The 20,549-nt window shown below is 40.3% G+C and overlaps 1 protein-coding gene across 10 annotated transcripts in view; it reads left to right on the top strand.

Moving 5' to 3' along the window:
- The window catches only part of RBMS3 (RNA binding motif single stranded interacting protein 3), an 820,638-nt gene that overhangs the window by 696,687 nt on the left and 103,402 nt on the right, over positions 1 to 20,549 (top strand). For 6 of the 10 annotated variants that reach the window (XM_040246332.1, XM_040246336.1, XM_040246333.1 and 3 more), the window contains exon 10: positions 220 to 270. The exons of the other annotated variants lie outside the window; for them this stretch is intronic. In XM_040246332.1, coding sequence (XP_040102266.1) covers positions 220 to 270 — 51 coding nt within the window. The remainder of the gene's footprint in view (positions 1 to 219; positions 271 to 20,549) is intronic. 10 annotated transcript variants of the gene reach the window in all.

Below are 20,549 nucleotides of genomic sequence, written 5' to 3'. Positions count from 1 at the left end.
CCATCTCCAGTGAAGTAGGAATTTGCTTTCATTTTACCAAGTTTCAGGGACCAAATGAATCGGGTCCAAGAGTTTCCTTTCTATCCTTAGTTTTGAGCACTGATTTGCTGTAAGTCAGATGGACTCCACTTTCTTATGACCTAGTGCGACTCCACTGAACGCAAGAACCGAGTTCTCTCTGTGATTGCTTTGTGCTAATAAATGCTGTTTGATGCATAGGTCCAGAGTACTTCATGGATGCCTCATCCGCCATACGTTATGCAACCAACAGTAAGTGTTCTCAGTCACCTGAGGCTCGCTGTTTCTATTATCTGAGTGCAAGCTTTTGTAACGTGTAGAAGCTCTGGGGTAAAGCTTTTGTTCTATTCCATGCCTTTTCCTGGCAGCCTTATTTTCCAGATACAAAGCTGTTCCTGAAATTCTACAAAAGCATGTACAACAGACAGAGATAGTGACAGTGATGGAGAGAAAGAGAATTGAGAGAGGAAGAGAGAGGGAGGAGGGAGAGAATCAACTTGATTGGAAGAAATAGCAATCAGCCTCTCACGTTGACGTCTGCCATTTGTTATGAAGAGGGAAGGTCTGCAGGTAGTTCTGTGTGCTCTGGACAGTTAAATCCATTATAGGAGGAAAGCCTTTCTGTTGTCCATCTCCTTCTGTTATGCTTTCTTTTCTTTGGATGCTTTGGGAACGAGTTTGCGAATCATGGCTCAGTGTTGACTCAAAGCAACATATTTGAAATAGGAAGGTATTCATCGACTAATAGGTGTGGCTAGATAGTAGATAGTAAGGTTGGTAGATGACTTTTATGTTAACTAAAAGGGTTATTCTCTTCTGTAGTGGAAAGTTTCTTCCCCAAATAATCAAACTATGTTCTACTAGCTAGCTTTTTCCATTCTGTGCTACAATATGATATTTGTCCCAAAGGAAAACTATTAGAATTCCATTAGAATACAGGCTGAAGGCGAGTGACTCCGTGTATCTATGTCAAGTTCTTGCATGTTTTCTAGCTCTTGAAAAGAAGAGGACAGGAAGATTTCTAGAACGATACACTCATGAGAGTTTGGAGGAGGGGAAAGGTCCCCAGTGGGAAGTTGTGTGACAGGGTCTCTGGCGTCCTCTCCTGGCTCTGTTCAAATCTGGAACTTGGTTTCCTCTTCTGTCGCTATACTTAACATGGCTTTGGGAAGGATCAAAGCCAAGAGAATATACGAAAACAATGTTTAAAGTATGACATGTTATACCTATTGTGGTCATTAATCCTTATTAGTGAATGTATTGGCCGTACAAAGAAGAAGCAATGCTACATTTTAACTCTTTTCAAAGCTAAATATAAATAAAGTCGTGCATATCAAAAACAGGGAGTTACATACACAGGCATCCATTTCATGGACTCAAAAGATCACAGCACCTGGCTTTCATAATTGAGCTTTCTCCAGTTTTCTTTTTTAAAGGAGCATTCCATGTTGCTCATACTGTTTTGATAGTTTTCTTTGTATTTGAAAAATAAAGTATATGTAGCTTCTGACAACAGAACTTTAGACCCTATTTTGCAAATATCCCTGTTTACTCTTATTTGCCTACCTTGGGGGCTTTGTGAGTTCATCTGGTCTGTGTTGTGGAAATCAGACCTACAGGCAAGGAATCCAGCCAGGCTGTTCTTTTCTGTCCAAGTCATCAGGTAGAATCCAATAGAAGCTGCCAGACCAACATATAGCACATACTGGGCCAACACAGGAAGAGGGAAGAAGCCTTGCCAAGTTCTAAAGAGACTTTCTAGAAGGAAGCAACTACCTTCTAAGGAAATAATGTGTATGTGTTTAGAGAGTACAGAGGCTAGCTTGGTCCTCATGTGGAGGTCAAGCATCATCTCATTACGACCTCAAGGAATGCATATCTGGCAAAACCTGAATTTTTCATTCAGATACCAGAGGTGTATGATTCTACAATACTTGCAAAACTGTGAGGAAAAGGGAAGACATTTGTGTTTTATTTCAACTGTCATTCAGGACCCTAGCAAAGTGTTTCATGAGCACCTCCTCCTCCCCCCTACCCCAGCTTCCAGCTTCACCCATTTTGGGGTATATTATTTCTAGTATCTTTCTCCCCAGCAGTAGTTGTGTGTGTGTGCACGTGTGTGTGTGCACGTGTGTGTGTGCGTGTGTGTGCACGTGTGTGTGTGCGTGTGTGTGCACGTGTGCGTGTGCGCGTGTGTGCACGTGTGTGTGTGCACGTGTGCGTGTGTGTGTGCACGTGCGTGTGTGTGCACGTGTGTGTGCACGTGTGCGTGTGCACGTGTGTGTGCACGTGTGCGTGTGCGTGCGTGTGCGTGTGTGTGCACGTGTGTGTGCATGTGTGTGTGCATGTGTGTGTGCACGTGTGTGTGCACGTGTGTGTGCATGTGTGTGTGTGTGCACGTGTGCGTGTGTGCCTGTGTGTGTGCACGTGTGTGTGTGCGTGTGTGTGTGCATGTGTGTGTGCACGTGTGTGTGTGCATGTGTGTGCATGTGTGCGTGCGCGCTTGTGCGTGTGTGTGTGCGTGTGTGTGTGCGTGTGTGTGCCTGTGTGTGTGTGTGCGTGTGTGTGTGCATTTGTCCCTGTGACATTTTCTTGCCATGGCCGCTGCCCCCTGTTACCCCTCCCCCTGGTTAGACTCTGTATGATGCTTAAGCTTAAGTCACCCTGTCTAAGACCACAGTTCTCAACCTTCTGGCACCAGGGACTGGTTTGTGGAAGATAATCTTTCCACAAACCAGTGGGGCAGGGGATGGCTTCAGGCTGATTCAAGGGCATTACATTTATTGTGCAATTTATTTCCATTATTATTACATCAATTCCATCTCAGATCATCAGGCATTAGATCCTGGAGGTTAGGGACCTCTGGTTTAAAATGTAACTCTTGTGCCTGGGACAGATTTCCTGGGAACAGGAGTGGCACTGGGCCACCCACCACTTTGTTGTTTTTAACTTGGAAACACTGGCTAAACAGCATTTTGGAAACACATTACTTGTACCATCAGTTGTTTCCTTAAAACAGTTTTGTTGTTTGTTTTATTGTATGAAGAACCTTGATGCAACTGATCTTGGTTTTATTATCAGAGTGGGGTTGTTTAAATTAATTGCTCTGTAATATTAAAACATAAAAATACGTAGGTGATGATCTAGGGCAAAGAAATAAATTCACCTGGATGTGAAGAGAAAGAATGGATGACTTGGTGATTAATAGCGTGGATTCTTGGTTAGGCTCTTTGGGAGAGGAAATCCTTTCTGATCTAGGACTTTGGGCAGTCAAACTTCCTGAGCCAGTTTTCTTGTCTGTAATATGGACACAATCACAGCTAAATTATAATGCTTTCAGTTGATTAAATGAAGTAATGCTTTAAAGCTCTTAAAATAGCACCCAAGAAATATCAAACACTCAATAAATTACTGTTATCATTACTCAGTTATATGAGTAGATGACTGCAAATTCTGCTTTAGATTAGGCCAATTATGTAAAATGAGTGTTGATACAGGAAGAACTGGAGAAAAAGCAATAATCAGCCATGTCTACCTCATTTATCCTGCTCATTTTGCACACTTTACTAATGAGTTTGGTGGAGGTAGCCTCTGTGGCTATAAATAAGATGAATCACTTAGATTGGTGCTTCTCTGATTTACTTGCTGAATCTTTCAACACCTATAATAAAAATAAATACAAGTAATGAAAATAAGAATTAAAGGCCTATTGGGTTACCTCTTGTGTGGCAGTCACTGGAACCTACTTTACAAATAAATTCAAGGTGTGAATAGCTACACATCTCCCTTAGGTTGCCCATAATAATGATTTGTTTACAACTTTTCTCCCTTCACCTGTCCGCTTCCACGATTTTGCGAAACCCTCACAGATAAGGTCTCTGTACGTAGGGTAAAGACAGGCTTCCCCCATCGTGATGAGCTCACAGACCCCTGCACTGCAGCCGGAGTCCTGCAGGCTCTGTGTAGGCTTGACTCGCCAGCCCCAAGGTCTCAGCCAGGCTCGTATCTGAAGCCAGTGCTTCGGTCGAGTCTTAACCCAGATCACGGTGCCTCTGGTCTTTTCCTACCTGGGAGGGTAATGATCTGTAAGGGAGACGTGAACTGATGGAAAGAAGGGATGAGAGACCGACAGAAATCCTGAGTGTAAAGCTATAGCTGGCTTAGGCTTTCTTCTTCAGAGACTGACATTTCTGAGCTGTGTTCAATGTACCCTTTCGTAACTTTAGAAGAAAGACTCTGAGAAACTTTTCACTTTTAAGGAAAAGGGGCTAAAACTTTCCTTGCCTGGATGCTCTCTCGTCCTGGTGTTTCTGCAAGGAAACCGTTCTCTGTCTGTGTGTTGGACTCTGGGACTAGATCGGGTCAAATCCTGCCGATGACAGCGAGAGCAGTTTCATTTGCACTTTATTTTTTGTTCACTGAAAGAGAACACTGCGAGATGAAATCAGGAACGCACTTTTTGCTGACGTTGCCGATGCCATCAGGCACATACTGCTGATTGCTGGTGCAAGGTTTCTTTCCTAAACTCTGAAATTTCACCATGACGCTGGCAGGATTTTAATAGGTGATGGATTGAACTAGATATCTACTTTGCTCGGCAGCTTGTCACACTGGAATCTTCTATGAATGCACAATTGAAATCATGTTGGGATACATTGGGTATTTTGTTAAATCTGTGCTGACAGGGAGAGAAGATGATAGCTCCCAAGAAGAAGCAGAGTTCAGTTCTCTTAAATTCTATTTAGGCTTGTGTGAATCATAAATCTGTTCTTCATGTGTTTAGCACTATTTATTCTCAAGGATAAAGGTCAGTTTTCATTTTTACCTAATTACAAACAGGATATCTAACTACTGCGTTTCCTTGATCGCTCAGACAGTAAAAAAATCCACCTTGCAGTGCAGGAGACCCAGGTTCAATCCCTGGATTCAGAAGATCTCCTGGAGAAGCAAGGGATACTCACTCCAGTATTCTTGCTTGGAGAATCCCATGGACAGAGGAAGCTGGAGGGCTACAGTCCACGGGGTCGCAAAGAGTCAGACAGGACTGAATGACTGTACTAATACTATACTATCTAACTACAGGAGTCTAAGAAATGCAAGATGCTTTTATGGAACCACTGGGTGATTTGTTGCTATCCATGGCTAAATTATAACACTTCTGATGAATAAACCTTACATTTACAGCTAACGTGTCAACATAAACTTTCCCTCTAGAACAACAACAGAAATTTCAAGAAAGCTCCAAGAATATTTCATTGGTAATTGGTGATTAGGTAAGGCTTAATTTTAAGGGCTGTGTCCTCCAGACTTGCAGACACATTTCCCCTAAAAGCACATCATCAAGTTTGGAAAGGACAGTGAAATCATTAGAATTCGGTTCAGAAAGCAGTGTTTTCAGATAGTATCTTTTTATTCCAGCTGCTGAGCTGAGCAAAAATTCTAACCTTCTGAGTTTCATTGTCAAAGTACCAAACAAAGACAAAATGTGTTTGCTATGTAGGGACTTTACCTGGTGGATCTACTGGCCAAATCTTTTTAAATAAACTAGCAAACACAAATCAATAACTTTAGCCCATGTACACTATTTCTACCAGAAGAAAATTCAAAAATGTTTGAAAGGAACATCTTCATATGGGTGTCAGCTCCCTGAAAGTAGATTTCTGGGGTAAAATAAATACAGACACTTGCACACAAAGTCTCTCTGATACCCTAACTACTGTAGCAAGCAGGGCTGGTGTTGCCATTGTTAAATGTAACTTCAAAATTCTATGGCAACTTTAAAAATAATAATCTAAAATGAACTTAGGGGCAATAAACATTCAAACAATGAAATTCAAAGCTCATGATTCGAAAGTGCCTGCACAGCCACTATGGAGGTTCCTTAAAAAACTAAAGTAGAGTCTCCGTGTAGTTGTGTTAGTCTCTCAGTCGTGTCCGACTCTGTGCGACACCACGGACTGTGGCCCGCCAGGCTCCTCTGTCCATGGGATTCTCCAGGCAAGAATGCTGGAGTGAGTTGCCATTCCCTTCTCCAGGAGATCTTCCCAACCCAGGGATAGAACCCAGGTCTCCTGCATTGAAGGCAGATTCTTTACCTTCTGAGCTACAGGGAAGATCCAAGGAAAAGTCACTCAGTCATGTCTGACTCTGCAACCCCATGGACCACACAGACCATGGAATTCTCCAGGCCAGAACACTGGAGTGGGCTCCCTTCTCCAGGGGATCTTCCCAACCCAGGGATTGAACCCAGGTCTCCCGCAATGCAGACGGATTCTTCACCAGCTGAGCCACAAGGCAAGCCCCAGAATACTGGAGTGGGTAGCCTTATCCCTTCTCCAGCAGATCTTCCCCACCCAGGAATCAAACCGGGGTCTCCTGCATTGCAGGAGGGTTCTTTACCAACTGAGCTACCAGGGAAGAACCCCCAAAAGTGAATGTCCCTCAGTCGTATCTGACTCTTTGTGACCCCATGGACTATACATTTTGTGGAATTCTTCAAGCATTTCCCTTCTCCAGGGGATCTTCCTAACCCAGGGGTCGGACCAAGGTCTCCTCCATTGCAGGTGGATTCTTTACCAGCTGAGCCACAGGGGAAGCCCAAATGAAAATGAAAGTCACTCTGTCTGCTCCAACTCTTTGCAACCCCATGGACTAGTTCTCCAGGCCAGAATACTGGAGTGGGTAACTTTTTCCCTTCTCCAGTGGATCTTCCCTACCCAGGAATCCAACAGGGGTTTCCTGCACTGCAGGAGGATTCTTTACCAACTGAGCTACCAGGGAAGACCCCCCAGAAGTGAAAGTCCCTCAGTTGTGTCTGACTCTTTGTGACCCCATGGACTGTCCAGGCCAGAATACTGGAGTGGATAGCATTTCCCTTCTCCAGGGGATCTTCCCAACCCAGGGATCGAACCCAGGTCTCCTGCACTGCAGGCGGATTCTTTACCAGTTGAGCTATCAGGGAAGCCCCCAAGTCTCCATATGACCCAGCCATCTCACTCCTGGGCATATATCTGGAGAAAACCATAATTTAAAAGGATACATGCATCCCAATATTCCTTGCAGCACTATTTACAATGCCAGGACATGGAAGCAACCTAAATGTCCACCAACAGAGGAATGGATAAAGATGTGGTCCATATATGTAATGGAATATTACTCAGCCATTGTATATATGTATATGTGGTACATATATACAATGGAATATTTTCAATATTGAAAAAAGAAATAATGCCATTTGCAGCAACATGGGTAGATCTAGAGACTCACACTGACTGAAGTAAGTTAGAAAGGGAAAAGTAAATACCATATAATATCACTTATATGTGGAATCTAGAAAAGTGGTACAGATGAACTTATTGGCAAAGCACAAATAGAGTCACAGGTGTAGAAAACAAGCTTATAGTTACCACAGTGTGGGGGGAGGGGGATGAATTAGAAGATTGGGATTGACACATATACACTGTTGATACTATGTATAAAATAGATAACTAGTGAGAACCTGCTGTATAGTCCCTAATAGCTCAGTTGATAAAAAATCCACCTGCAATGCAGGAGACCCCAGTTTGATTCCTGGATCAGGAAGATCCACTGGAGAAGGGATAGGCTACCCACTCCAGTATTCTTGGGCTTCCCTTGTGGCTCAGCTGGTAAAGAATCTGCCTGCGATGCAGGAGACATGGTTTCGATCCCTGGGTTGGGAAGATCCAAGCCTACCCACTCCAGTATTCTGGCCTGGAGAGGTCCATGGACTGTAAAATCCATGCGGTCGCAAAGAGTCAGACCCAACTGAGAAACTTTCACTTTCAGCACAGGGAACTCTACTCAGTGCTCTGTGCTGACTTGAATGGGGTAGGAAGTACAATAAAGAGGGGATATATTACATGTATGGGCTTCCCAAGTGGCACTAGTGGTAGAGAGCCTGCCTGCTAATGCATGAGACGTAAGAGACATGGGCTCAGTCCCTGGGTCTGGAAATTCCCCTGAGGAGGGCATGGCAACCTACTCCAGTATTCTTGCCTGGAGAATCCCATGGGCAAAGGAGCCCGGCGGGCTATGGTCCATAGGTTCACAAAGAGCTGGACACAACTGAAGCAACTTAGCACACATAGGCACACATGTATACATATAGCTGGTTCACTTTGCTTACAGCAGAAACTAACAACATTGTAAAGCAACTATACTCCAGTAAAAAAAATTAAATAAAAATAAAACACAAATGTATATACAGCATAAAACTTTCCTTGTAGGACTCTTTCACTCATCACCTCTGTCCTCCAGGAAAAAACCTTGAGAATTAGTTTGTATGTCAGCGTGCAGTCAATTGTTATGTATACAGAAGTGTGTGTGCACTAATGTGTGTGCTTTAAACATATACAAGGTCACTCTTCAAATACCGTATTGCAGTTGGCTTTATTTTTCCCAACAATAGAACATGCTAGAGGTTATTACATATGAGTCACATAAAGATCTATGTCAACTCTTTTTAACACTTTATAGTATGTCATTACATAAATGCACCAGTTGCCTATTCATAGTCCTTTAATTTGTAGCTGGTACTTGTTGTACACTTAAGACTATAATATTGAGCACTTGTGAAAAAATATCTGTGATATATTTTCTGGAACAACAGTTATATGTGTTTTAAAATTTGATATAGTTATTGTCAAATTGTACTTTAAGTGAGAGTGTTTATTTCCCCAGGCCTCAATTAATACTGGGTAATCCCAACTTTCAAATATGTTGTTAATGTGATAAACAGTGAGTGGTATCTTACCAATGTTATTTCTTTCTCTGAGTCCTAGAGAAGTTGAGTTACTTTTATATGTATATTGACTAATTTTTTTTTTCTTCTGAGCTCCAAGTTTATTTGTTTTGCTCATTTCTCTTTTTGAGTAATGATATTATTTTTTTTAAAAAGGAATTTATTACAATCTTTAACTTAATATCGCCAGAAATATTCTGGATATTTTCCCAGTTTATTTGGAATTTAATTTTATGGTGTTTATCATGCATGACTTTAGTATTTAGCATTATATATTTCATATTTATTTTCCCTTTAGGGCAGCGATCAGCAAACTTTTTCTATAAAGAGACAAACAACAAGATTTTCTGTGTTTTGAGCCATGTGGTCACCGTCACACCCACTCTCTCCTGTGGCTGCAGTATGAAGGCAGCCACACATAATTCATAGATGGATTGCCAGGGCTGAGTTCCAATAAAGCTTTATTTACAGAAAGAGGTGAGGGCCGTATTTGGCTCACAGGCTATATTTTGCCAGTCTCTGCTTTAAAATACCTGGACTCTTTGCAAAATATCTTATTAACTGTATGATTTATAGCACCATTTTTTTTGTTACTGTGTTTATAGTAAGTTTTAATATGTTTTTAATTTTTGGAGTTTATTTTGTAACATGAAATGAGACTGTGATCCAACTCTTTTTTTTTTTTTTTCCGCCCAAACAGGTAACCAATTATCATAACAATGTCTACCATATGAGTCATCTATATTTTCTCTACTGATATAAAACTTTATGGCAATTGTTATGATAGGATCTTTATATCTTTGGGTCTATTTCTAGACACTATTCGGTCCTACCTGTTTCTCGACTATACTGTATTATTTTAATTACTGTCACTTTATAATAGCACAACTTGCTTCAATAGTTACATTTTGTTGTTTCTCAAAATTTTTTCATATCATTTTACATGTTCAGATTACATTAGGAGAAGTTTAATGAGTTTTTCTTTTTTTTAATTCTAAAATTTTGGTGGGGATCACCATAAATTTATATATTAAGCAATAGGAAAGTTAAGAACATCATACATTTACAACATTAACTTTTTATCTAAGAAAAAAATACCATATACTCAAGAATTATTTCTTTTTCACTTATATTGCTGTATAATTGACAAATAACATTTTAAAATAATTAAACACCCTGGTGATTTGAAATATATATTATATATACATGGAACTTTCCTTGTAGTCCAATGGTTAAGACTCCTTACTTCTAATGCAGGAGTCATAGCTTTGATCCCTGATCGGTAAACTAATATCCCACATGCCATGTAGTACAGCCCCTCAAAACGAATTCATTATGAAATAATTCCCACCATCTAGTTAATTAATTATTAATTAACTTTCATCACCTTATATATTTATCCTATTTTTCTGATGAGAACATTTAAGTTCAACTTTCTTAGCAAATTTCAGTTATTCAACATAGTGTTGTTATCAGCTATAGTTTACATGATTTATATTAGTGTCTCAGATCTTGTTTATCTTATAGTTGAAAATTTGTACCCTTAGCCAAAAACCTGTTTTCCCCACCCCACGCCCAGCCCTTAGCCACCAGTCTCTCTTCAGTTTCTATGAGTTTGAAGGTTTTTGTCTTTCTCTATCTTCCATATATAAGTGATACTATGTACTATTTGTCTTTATTTGGTATATTTCACTTAGCATAATGCTCTCAAGGTTGTTCAGTTCAGTTCAGTTGCTCAGTTGTGTCCAACTCTTTCCGACCGCATGGACTGCAGGACACTAGGCCTCCCTGTCCATCACCAACTCCCGGAGTTCACTCAAACTCATGTCCATTGAGTCGGTGATGCCATCCAACCATATCATCCTCTATCGTCCCCTTCGCCTCCTGCCCCCAATCCCTCCCAGCATCAACGTCTTTTCCAATGAGTCAACTCCTTGCATGAGGTGACCAAAGTACTGGAGTTTCAGCTTCAACATCAGTCCTTCCAATGAACACCCAGAACTGATCTCCTTTAGGATGTACTGGTTGGATCTCCTTGCAGTCCAAGGGACTCTCAAGAGTCTTCTCCAACACCACAGTTCAAAAGCATCAATTCCTCAGCACTCAGCTTTCTTTATAGTCCAACTCTCACATCCATACATAACTACTAGAAAAACCATAGCTTTGATTAGATGGACCTTTGTTGACAAAGTAATGTCTCTGCTTTTTAATATGTTGTCTCAGTTCAGTTCAGTCGCTCAGTTGTGTCTGACTCTTTGCGACCCCATGAATTGCAGCACGCCAGGCCTCCCTGTCCATCACCAACTCCTGGAGTTCACTCAGACTCACATCCATCGAGTCCGTGATGCCATCCAGCCATATCATCCTTGGTCGTCCCCTTCTCCTCCTGCCCCCAATCCCTCCCAGCATCAGAGTCTTTTCCAATGAGTCAACTCTTCACATGAGGTGGCCAAAGTACTGGAGTTTCAGCTTTAGCATCATTCCTTCCAAAGAAATCCCAGGGCTGATCTCCTTCAGAATGGACTGGCTGGGTCTCCTTGCAGTCCAAGGGACTCTCAAGAGTCTTCTCCAACACCACAGTTCAAACGCATCAATTCTTCAGCGCTCAGCCTTCTTCACAGTCCAACTCTCACATCCATACATGACCACTGGAAAAACAATAGCCTTCACTAGACGGACCTTAGTTGGCAAAATAATGTCTCTGCTTTTGAATGTTATCTAGGTTGGTCATAACTTTTCTTCCAAGGAGTAAGCATCTTTTAATTTCATGGCTGTAGTCACCATCTGCAGTGATTTTGGAGCCCCAAAAAATAAAGTCTGACACTGTTTCCACTGTTTCCCCATCTATTTGCCATGAATATGCTGTCTAGGTTTGTCATAACTTTTCTTCCATTAGCCAGGACATGGAAGCAAGTGTTTCTTTGAATTTCATGGCTGCAGTCACCATCTGCAGTGATTTTGGAGTCCAGAAAAATAAAGTCTGTCACTGTTTCCATTGTTTTCCCATCTATTTCCCATGAAGTTATGGGACCAGATGCCATGATCTTATTTTTTTGAATGTTGAGTTTTAAGCCAACTTTTTCACTCTTCTCTTTCACTTTCATCAAGAGGCTCTTTAGTTCTTCACTTTCTGCCATAAGGGTGGTGTCATCTGCATATCTGAGGTTATTGATATTTCTCCCAGCAATCTTGATTCCTGATTCTGCTTCATCCAACCCAGTATTTATCATGATGCACTCTGCATATATGTTAAATAAGCAGGGTGACAATATACAGCCTTGACATACTCCTTTTCCTATTGGGAACCAGTCTGTTGTTCCATGTCCAGGTCTAATTGTTGCTTCCTAACCTGCTACAGATTTCTCAGGAGGCAGGTCAGGTGGTCTGGTATTCCCATCTATTTCAGAATATTCCACAGTTTGTTGTGATCCACACAGTCAAAGGCTTTGGTATAGTCCATAAAGCAGAAGTAGATGTTTTTCTGGAACTCTCTTGCTTTTTCGATGATCCATTTGATGTTGCCAATTTGATCTCTAGCTCCTCTGCCTTTTCTAAAACCAGTTTGATCATCTGGAAGTTCACGGTTCACGTACTGTTGAAGCCTGCCTTGGAAAGAATTTTGAGCATTACTTTGCTAGCATGTGAGATGAGTGCAACTGTGTGGTAGTTTGAGCATTCTTTGGCATTGCCTTTTTTGGGGGTTGGAATGAAAACTGACCTTTTCCAGTCCTGTGGCCACTGCTGAGTTTTCCAAATTTGCTGGCATATTGAATGCAGCACTTTCACAGCATCATCTTTCAGGATTTGTAATAGCTCGACTGGAATTCCATCACGTCCACTAGCTTTGTTCGCAGTGACCCTTCCTAAGGCCCACTTGACTTTGCATTCCAGGATGTCTGGCTCTAAGTGAGTGATCACACCATCGTGATTATGTGGGTCATAAAGGTCTGTGGTTCTACCATGTATTCTTGCCACCTCTTCTTAATATTTTCTGCTTCTGTTAGGTCCATACCATTTCTGTCCTTTATTGAGCCCATCTTTGCATGAAATGTTCCCTTGGTATCTCTAATTTTCTTGAAGAGATCTCTAGTCATTCCGGTTCTATTGTTTTCCTCTATTTCTTTGCATTGTTCACTAAGAAAAGCTTTCTTATCTCTCCATGCTATTCTTTGAACTGTGCATTCAAATGGGTATATCTTTCCTTTTTTCCTTTGCCTTTCACTTCTCTTCTTTTCACAGGTATTTGTAAGGCCTCCTCAGACAACCATTTTGCCTGTTTCCATTTATTAATCTTAGAGATGGTCTTGATCACTGCCTCCTGTACAATGTCACAAACCTCCATCCATAGTTCTTCAGACATTCTGTCTATGAGATCTAATCCCTTGAATCTATTTGTCACTTCCACTGTATATTTGTAAGGGATTTGATTTAGGTTATACCTGAAAATTCTAGTGGTTTTCCATACTTTCTTCAATTTAAGTCTGTTTAGCAATAAGGAGTCCATAATATGAGCCACTCTCAGCTCCCAGTCTTGTTTTTGCTGGCTGTATAGAGCTTCTCCATCTTTGGCTGCAAATAATATATTTAATCTGATTTCAGTATTGACCATCTGGTGATGTCCATGTGTATAGTCTTCTCTTGTGTTGTTGGAAGAGGGTGTTTGCTATGACCAGTGCATTCTCTTGGCAAAACTCAAACAGCCTTTGCCCTGCTTCATTCTGTACTCCAAGGCCAAATTTGCCTGTTATTCCAGGTATTTCTTGATTACCTATTTTTGCTTTCCATTCCCTTATAATGAAAAGGACATCTTTTTTGGGTGACTGGAGCTACTTTGAGGAGATATCCCATGTCCAAGGGCAAAGGAGAAACCCTAGTAGAAGGGGCAAAATCATGTTTCGAATTAAACCCCATACCCACCAAGATGCTCAGAGGGCTCAAACAAACCTTGTGCACATGAGGGCCCAGAGGCCCCACAGAGACTAAGATGGAACTGTGTTTGACTGTCTCCTGCAGAGGTGTGGGTCAGCAGTGGCCTGACGCAGGGGCAGGGGCTATGGGTGCAGCAGAGTTCGGTATGGCATAAGCCGTCTTAGAGGAAGTCGCCATTAACCCCACCATAGAGCTGCCACAGCTTACACATGACTGGGGAAACAGACTCTTGGAGGGCACAAACAGAACCTTATGCACACCAGGACCCAGGAGAAAGGAGCAGTGACCCCACAAGAGACTGACCCAACCTTGCCTGTGAGTGTCCAGGTGTCCAAGGTTAGCCATGTTGTCACAAATGGCAGGGTTCCTTCTTTTTGTGATGGAATAATATTCCAGTATGCACACACATACATATGTGTGTATATGCATATACAGATATAATAAGTATATAAAATGTCACCCTTTCTTCCATTCATCCATTGATGGAGACTTACGTTGTTCCATACCTTTGCTATTGTAAATAATTCTACAGTGGACATGAGAGTAAAATATCCATTTCTCCTTGAAATAGTCACTTGATTAAATCTTTTTCTATGCCCTGTTATACCAGGCATCAACTGTTCATTTTAGGAAACTGAGAACATTGATTTCAATGAAAAAAACAAAAAAAAAATACAAATATTTTTAAGCATTAAATATGCACAGAATATTCTAGATACTGTTTGAAATGAGGGAGAGTAAGAAGGAAACAGTCTGTCCTCAAGGCAGACAATCTCTTTGTGGAGTAATTATTAATTCCTCAGAATGATTCAATTAAAACTCCACAGCAGAAAAGGTGTGAATTGTTTGGCGTTTATGTAACATTGAAAATGGCAAAGTAACTACAAACAGCTAAGGACATGGAAGAACAGAGATGAAAACAAGAACTTAGAGGATGGGTATGCTGTTGGACAATGAGGTACCATCTCACGCCAGTCAGAATGGCTGCGATCCAAAAGTCTACAAGCAATAAATGCTGGAGAGGGTGTGGAGAAAAGGGAACCCTCTTACACTGTTGGTGGGAATGCAAACTAGCACAGCCACAATGGAGAACAGTGTGGAGATTCCTTAAAAAACTGGAAATAGAACTGCCTTATGACCCAGCAATCCCACTACTGGGCATACACACTGAGGAAACCAGAATTGAAAGAGACACGTGTACCCCAATGTTCATCGCAGCACTGTTCATAATAGCCAGGACATGGAAGCAACCTAGATGTCCATTAGCAGATGAATGGATAAGAAAGCTGTGGTACATATACACAATGGAGTATTACTCAGCCATTAAAAAGAATACATTTGAATCAGTTCTAATGAGGTGGATGAAACTGGAGCCTATTATACAGAGTGAAGTAAGCCAGAAAGAAAAACACAAACACCAATACAGTATACTAGCACATATGGAATTTAGAAAGATGGTAATGATAACCCTGTATGCGAGATAGCAAAAGAGATACAGATGTATAGAACAGTCTTTTGGACTCTGTGGGAGAGGCATAGGGTGGGGTTTGGGAGAATGGCATTGAAACATGTATAATATCATATAAGAAACAAATTGCCAGTCCAGGTTTGATGCATGGTACTGGATGCTTGGGGCTGGTGCACTGGGATGACCCAGAGGGATGGTATGAGGAGGGAGGTGGGAGGGGGGTTCAGGATGGGGAACATGTGTGCACCCATGGTGGATTCATGTTGATGTATGGCAAAACCAATACAATATTGTAAAGTAATTAGCCTCCAATTAAAATAAATAAATTTATATTAAAAAAGTAAAATTTAAAAAATAGAAGGGGGACCTTTTCCATGAAATTAACTCACAAAAAGTCTGAGGGGGTCCTCAGATTATTTCAGGAGGCAGCAAGGCAAATAGCCTGCATTAAGTGAGATGGCTGTGGTTAGGGAATAAGAGAGAGGTTTGGTTCAAAAGGTACATTGTTGTCTATTGAAATGCAACTATTGTTTATCAAATATGGTATACTTTCCTATACACTTTTTAATTTTTTAAAGAACTTTTAATCTTTTTTTTGGCTCTGCTGTGTCATCGCTGCCGCGTGAGGGCTTTCTGTAGTGTGGTGAGTCAGCCTGGGCCCCTCTTAGTTTTGGTGCAGGGGCTTCTCCCTGCAGAGGCTCCTCTTGTAGCTCACGGGCTCGGTAGCTGTGGAGCAGAGGCTTAGTTGCTCCACAGCATCTGAGATCTTCCCGGACCAGGAATTGAACCCGTGCCTCTTGCATTGGAAGGTGGATTCTTAACAAATAGACCATAGGGAAGTCCCAAGGAGTAGCGTACTTTTCAGAACTGAAGGCATGTAATTCTGAATAAAAGATTGACAGGTACAAAGAGAAAAATTTCCAACGAAACATCACCTTCGATATGTCCAGTATGTACTCAGAATTCCTTTTTCAGAGCTACATCACAAAACCGGAATTTGCCAATTCATTTATAAATGTGTTGACAACATTACAATCTTAATAGCCATTTAGCATATTAAATATAATTAAATGTTGTAAACATTGGATACAGTGTTTATTGTATCTCTTAAAGCCTTATTTTCTGTGGATTATCTCTAGAGAAAGCAAGTGAGCAGCTAAAATAAAATCCATATCATACTTTCTAGGCAACAGTGAGTTACCAGGGCAACACAGTCATATATAGGTATGGCAAATAATTTATTTTATAAACATTGCCAGGGCAACAGAAACTACTTATGAAATCAGTGGAGGATTGAGGATTAGGGTACAGATAATCTATGGAACTCTTTGCTCTTTTGTAGCTCATTGGAATAAAATATTCCAGTGTTATATCTGAAACCTTCATAGTTTTGTGAAGTATGTGAATGTTCATTAAACAAATGATAATGAGTAAGTTTAAATATCAAGAGTATTTCTAAATATTAAAAGGTATATTATTCACTATTTCTTGCCTCACAGAAATGTCATAGGGATATTTTAGTTTGCTTTAAAGATTAACCCTTGCTGGGTTAACATTGGAGAGGCCAGTTATTGCTACCTAGGTTCTATGTTGGCAGTTTAGGGTCATCATTAACTGCATTGACTAGTGTAGGTTTTGTTAGAGAAATAATTAAGATGTAACGGATGTGGGGAGGGGACATAGTCATATATGTTATAATGAGGTATGCTTTGGGAAAAAAAGGCAATATTTTAGCTTCAGTAACAAATGTAAGAAGTTTTATAATTTATAGTCTTATTCTTAAAAATACTAATACAAATGCTAGTAAAATGCCTTCAAACTTTACTACTGCCTACGAGGAATATTTACTAAAGCTAAGACTTGAATTCACACTTTCTCCCTGTTTTATATTAAAACTATATTAGTTTGCTTCTCTGTTGTTCAAGCTCCCTCTTAGAAAATACTTGTAATATATTCAGCTATGGGTGGTCAGGAAAATGTGTGCAAAGCCTATAATTGGTAAACGAGATGGAGTTATTCATTGTGCCAGAGAGTAAAGGAATAAGGGCAGGCTTCACAGAGGAGGTAACTCCTGAGCTTGACTTTGCCTATTAGACTTGCCCACCGGTTGGATAGAGATGAGAAGGAGAAGGGTTCTCCACTAGAGTGTTCCTATTTAGATGACTCTTTGTATGTGGTGTATTCAGTACTATTACGTGTATGTGTAGTGGACAAAATTAAATCCTTATTTGAAACATCTAGTCTTTCGAGCAAGTAGAGAAGTTAAAAGTCTTTTGAAAGTAGAGAGTTAAAGTAAACACCTCCTAAGTATTTTTTCTATGAATTCATAGGAATGATTGTATTTGGGGAATGGAATTGTCTTAGAGAGTAAGCTGACTGTTCCCTGAGTGGTGGGGTCAGGGAGGAGACAGGGAAGGAAGTCCAGAGAGAAGGACTCAGTGCCCATCAGACTTTAGACAAGTTCAGATTATCCTTCCATTGTTCTGTTTGCATTTTAGTTAATATTTCTGTCCATTGAAAAACAAGTTTTTCAGGCACAGTGTTGGATGTCAGGCAGGAAGAGTGTTCTAAGCCAGCCCCAGCTCATAGGCAAGGCTTTGACTTATACACCACATGTGACAGCTGGTGAGCATCAGAGAGGGCTAGGACTTTTCATAGGCTCCCAGGTGCCTCTGATGCTGTATCTGCCATGAACATGACATGCGTATGACCTTCAACAGTGGGGCCACAGGAGGTGTCACTTAACCATCAATTAGGGCTGTCATCCCATCATCCCACTCAAACGGCGTCTTCCCCTGGAGATGTGCCCACATCTCTGGGCAAAGCTTACCACCAGACCCTTCACAAGCTCTCCACTCAGAATTGTGTCAAATGTGCAGGGCGTGTTTACTATTGCTTGGGTGTCATGAAAGAATCACTGCACTTCCTGAACTAGGCTGTCTTAGGTCCAGTCTCTGAGCACCCCCAGGTGGAACTGGGACTCCCACCCTCCTTAAAGCCCAGGAGAGTTTTGTGTTCAGCACTCAACTACCACCAAATTCTTCTTGTCATGCTATTCAGATGATAAAGTCAGAGGGTTGGCATGCTAAGGAAAAAAATATAGCAGGACTTATATGTCTACTTGAGGGGTTTTTATTTGCCTTTGTGTTATTTCTTGTTTTTCTACTATGGAATCAATTTGGGAGGAATTTTTCAATGATATCATCTTAGAATAGAAAATTTTTAAAATTTCCTTTTGGGAATAATTTTTACAAAAAAATTATTATTGATATGAGGAAAACAAGTTGATCAGGTTATATTCACAAAATAGATGGAGATAAATGATATATGATAGATGCATAGGAAATAGGTAATGGATACCTTATCCTGGGGCACTTGACTGGTTATTTCTCAGCTAGAGTATATTTTTACTATTTGAGAGCTTATCACATATACTTCACAATATCTCTCCCTTTTCATTTAGTTTCTTGTGCAGATTAGGTACTGACTATTTGTTGATAGACTATACTGCATGTGCAATTTCTGCACTGGCAGTTATTGATACACTGCAAGCATTCAGCTTTTGTTAGACAAGGATGCTGACCAAGTTTCTGAGGAAAGCAAAAGGGTACATCTTTGAATCCAAGTCTAATACTTAAGGGACATTGATGCTGCTATCAAATTTGTCTTTGTAGATTTGATTATTAAATCGTGTCACTTACAGTCAACAGATTTGTTCAAAACTCAAATTTCACTTATTCCAATTGCTCTTCAGTTATAGATTTGTTTATATTAGCTTAAGCAAACTGTGTTAGTCACCAAATATCTTTGTTGTCTTATCTCTGCTCTCCTGCTTTTCTGGGAAATTTGGGAAAGGTTTGCAAGTTTTTTTTGTCCATTACGAAGCTCTAGAATACAGCATTTGTAATATAATGATGCGGTTGTTGGCCATGGTTGATCACTACAGGCAAAGGCTATATATAATGAAGCATGATTCTTGCCAGTCTCTTCTCCATCTTCTTTTCCTTCTTAAAAACCTAAAAAATCAGTAGATATATTTATTAGAAGCAACAACCTTTGTTTTCACTATGATGTAGGAAAACACTCTTCTCAGATTGAATAAAAGAATGAATTTGGAAAAATTCATACAGTTTGATATCTGAGCAAGTTTAGTTCTTCTGCTTCCTGTGTGACCTAATTTTCTACCAGCAAATCTTTCTTTTGATATTGAGATTCACTTGAATATAAAAGAGATATCTACCCCCTTTATACCCAAGGAAAATGAGCAATAAGAATTTCTACCTTAACCCACTCTTAGAAAAGATCTGAGGCTTCTTACAATTAAAGACATGCTCCAAAAGATGGTCAACTTAAAAAAGGAACATATGACATATAGCAGAGGACATAAAGTTATCAAAAATTTAGGTTGTCCATGGGTAACTTTGGAGAAGGCAATGGCACCCCACTCCAGTACTCTTGCCTGGAAAATCCCATGGATGGAGGAGCCTGGTAGGTTGCAGTCCATGGGGTCACCAAGAGTTGGACACGACTCAGTGACTTCACTTTCACTTTTCACTTTCATGTACTGGAGAAGGAAATGGCAACCCACTCCAGTGTTCTTGTCTGGAGAATCCCAGGGATGGGGGAGCCTGGTGGGCTGCTGTCCATGGGGTCACACAGAGTCGGACACGACTGAATCGACTTAGCAGCATGGGTAGCTTATATATAACGGACTATTAAAATTTTGTCTTGAGTTGAGTTTTAACCATATGATACCAAATGGTTAAAATGAAAAATGAAAAAAAGGTTATATTGTTTCTTTCACTGATAAAAGAAAACATATCATAAGGCCAAGGAGAATTTTTTTTCTTTTTCTGCTGCGATATGCTAGAAAATAATTATAATGGTGTAATGTTATTTCCTAAATAAATGTCTTAGTAATCTTACATGCAGAGATAATAAATATGGCAATTTAGTTTATTAACTCTCAAAAAAACCAAGCAAATGTTAACTTTAAATTTTGTGATGAAATGTCTAGAGCAGCTAAATTAAGATTCTTCACATTTAAAAGTTTCTCATAATGTAACTTGATACAACCATGCTACTTAGGAAATCTAATTGCTTAGAATTGGGCTTGTTTGGTCTTTCAAATTTCCTTCACTTCAGTCAGGATTTTATGAAATTTTATGCTATCTGGCATCATCATCACATGAAGTCTTTTTTTCTTCCTCATTTAAGGGGGTAATATGCACGGTTATCTGTAGTCTACGCCATAATTCTCGAGAACATCTTTCAGAATAGCCTGAACATGCCCTCAATTGATATCCTATGGATCTGTTTCTTTGAGTGTTTGAGAAACAAATATCACCTAAATATTGCTGGTAGGTGTGAGAA

This window comes from Oryx dammah, unplaced genomic scaffold (assembly GCF_014754425.2).
Source record: "Oryx dammah isolate SB20612 unplaced genomic scaffold, SCBI_Odam_1.1 HiC_scaffold_9, whole genome shotgun sequence".
Taxonomy (NCBI): Eukaryota; Metazoa; Chordata; class Mammalia; order Artiodactyla; family Bovidae; genus Oryx; species Oryx dammah.
The sequence above is the reverse complement of the archived record's forward strand: the minus strand, read 5'-3'. Positions and strand labels throughout refer to the sequence as shown.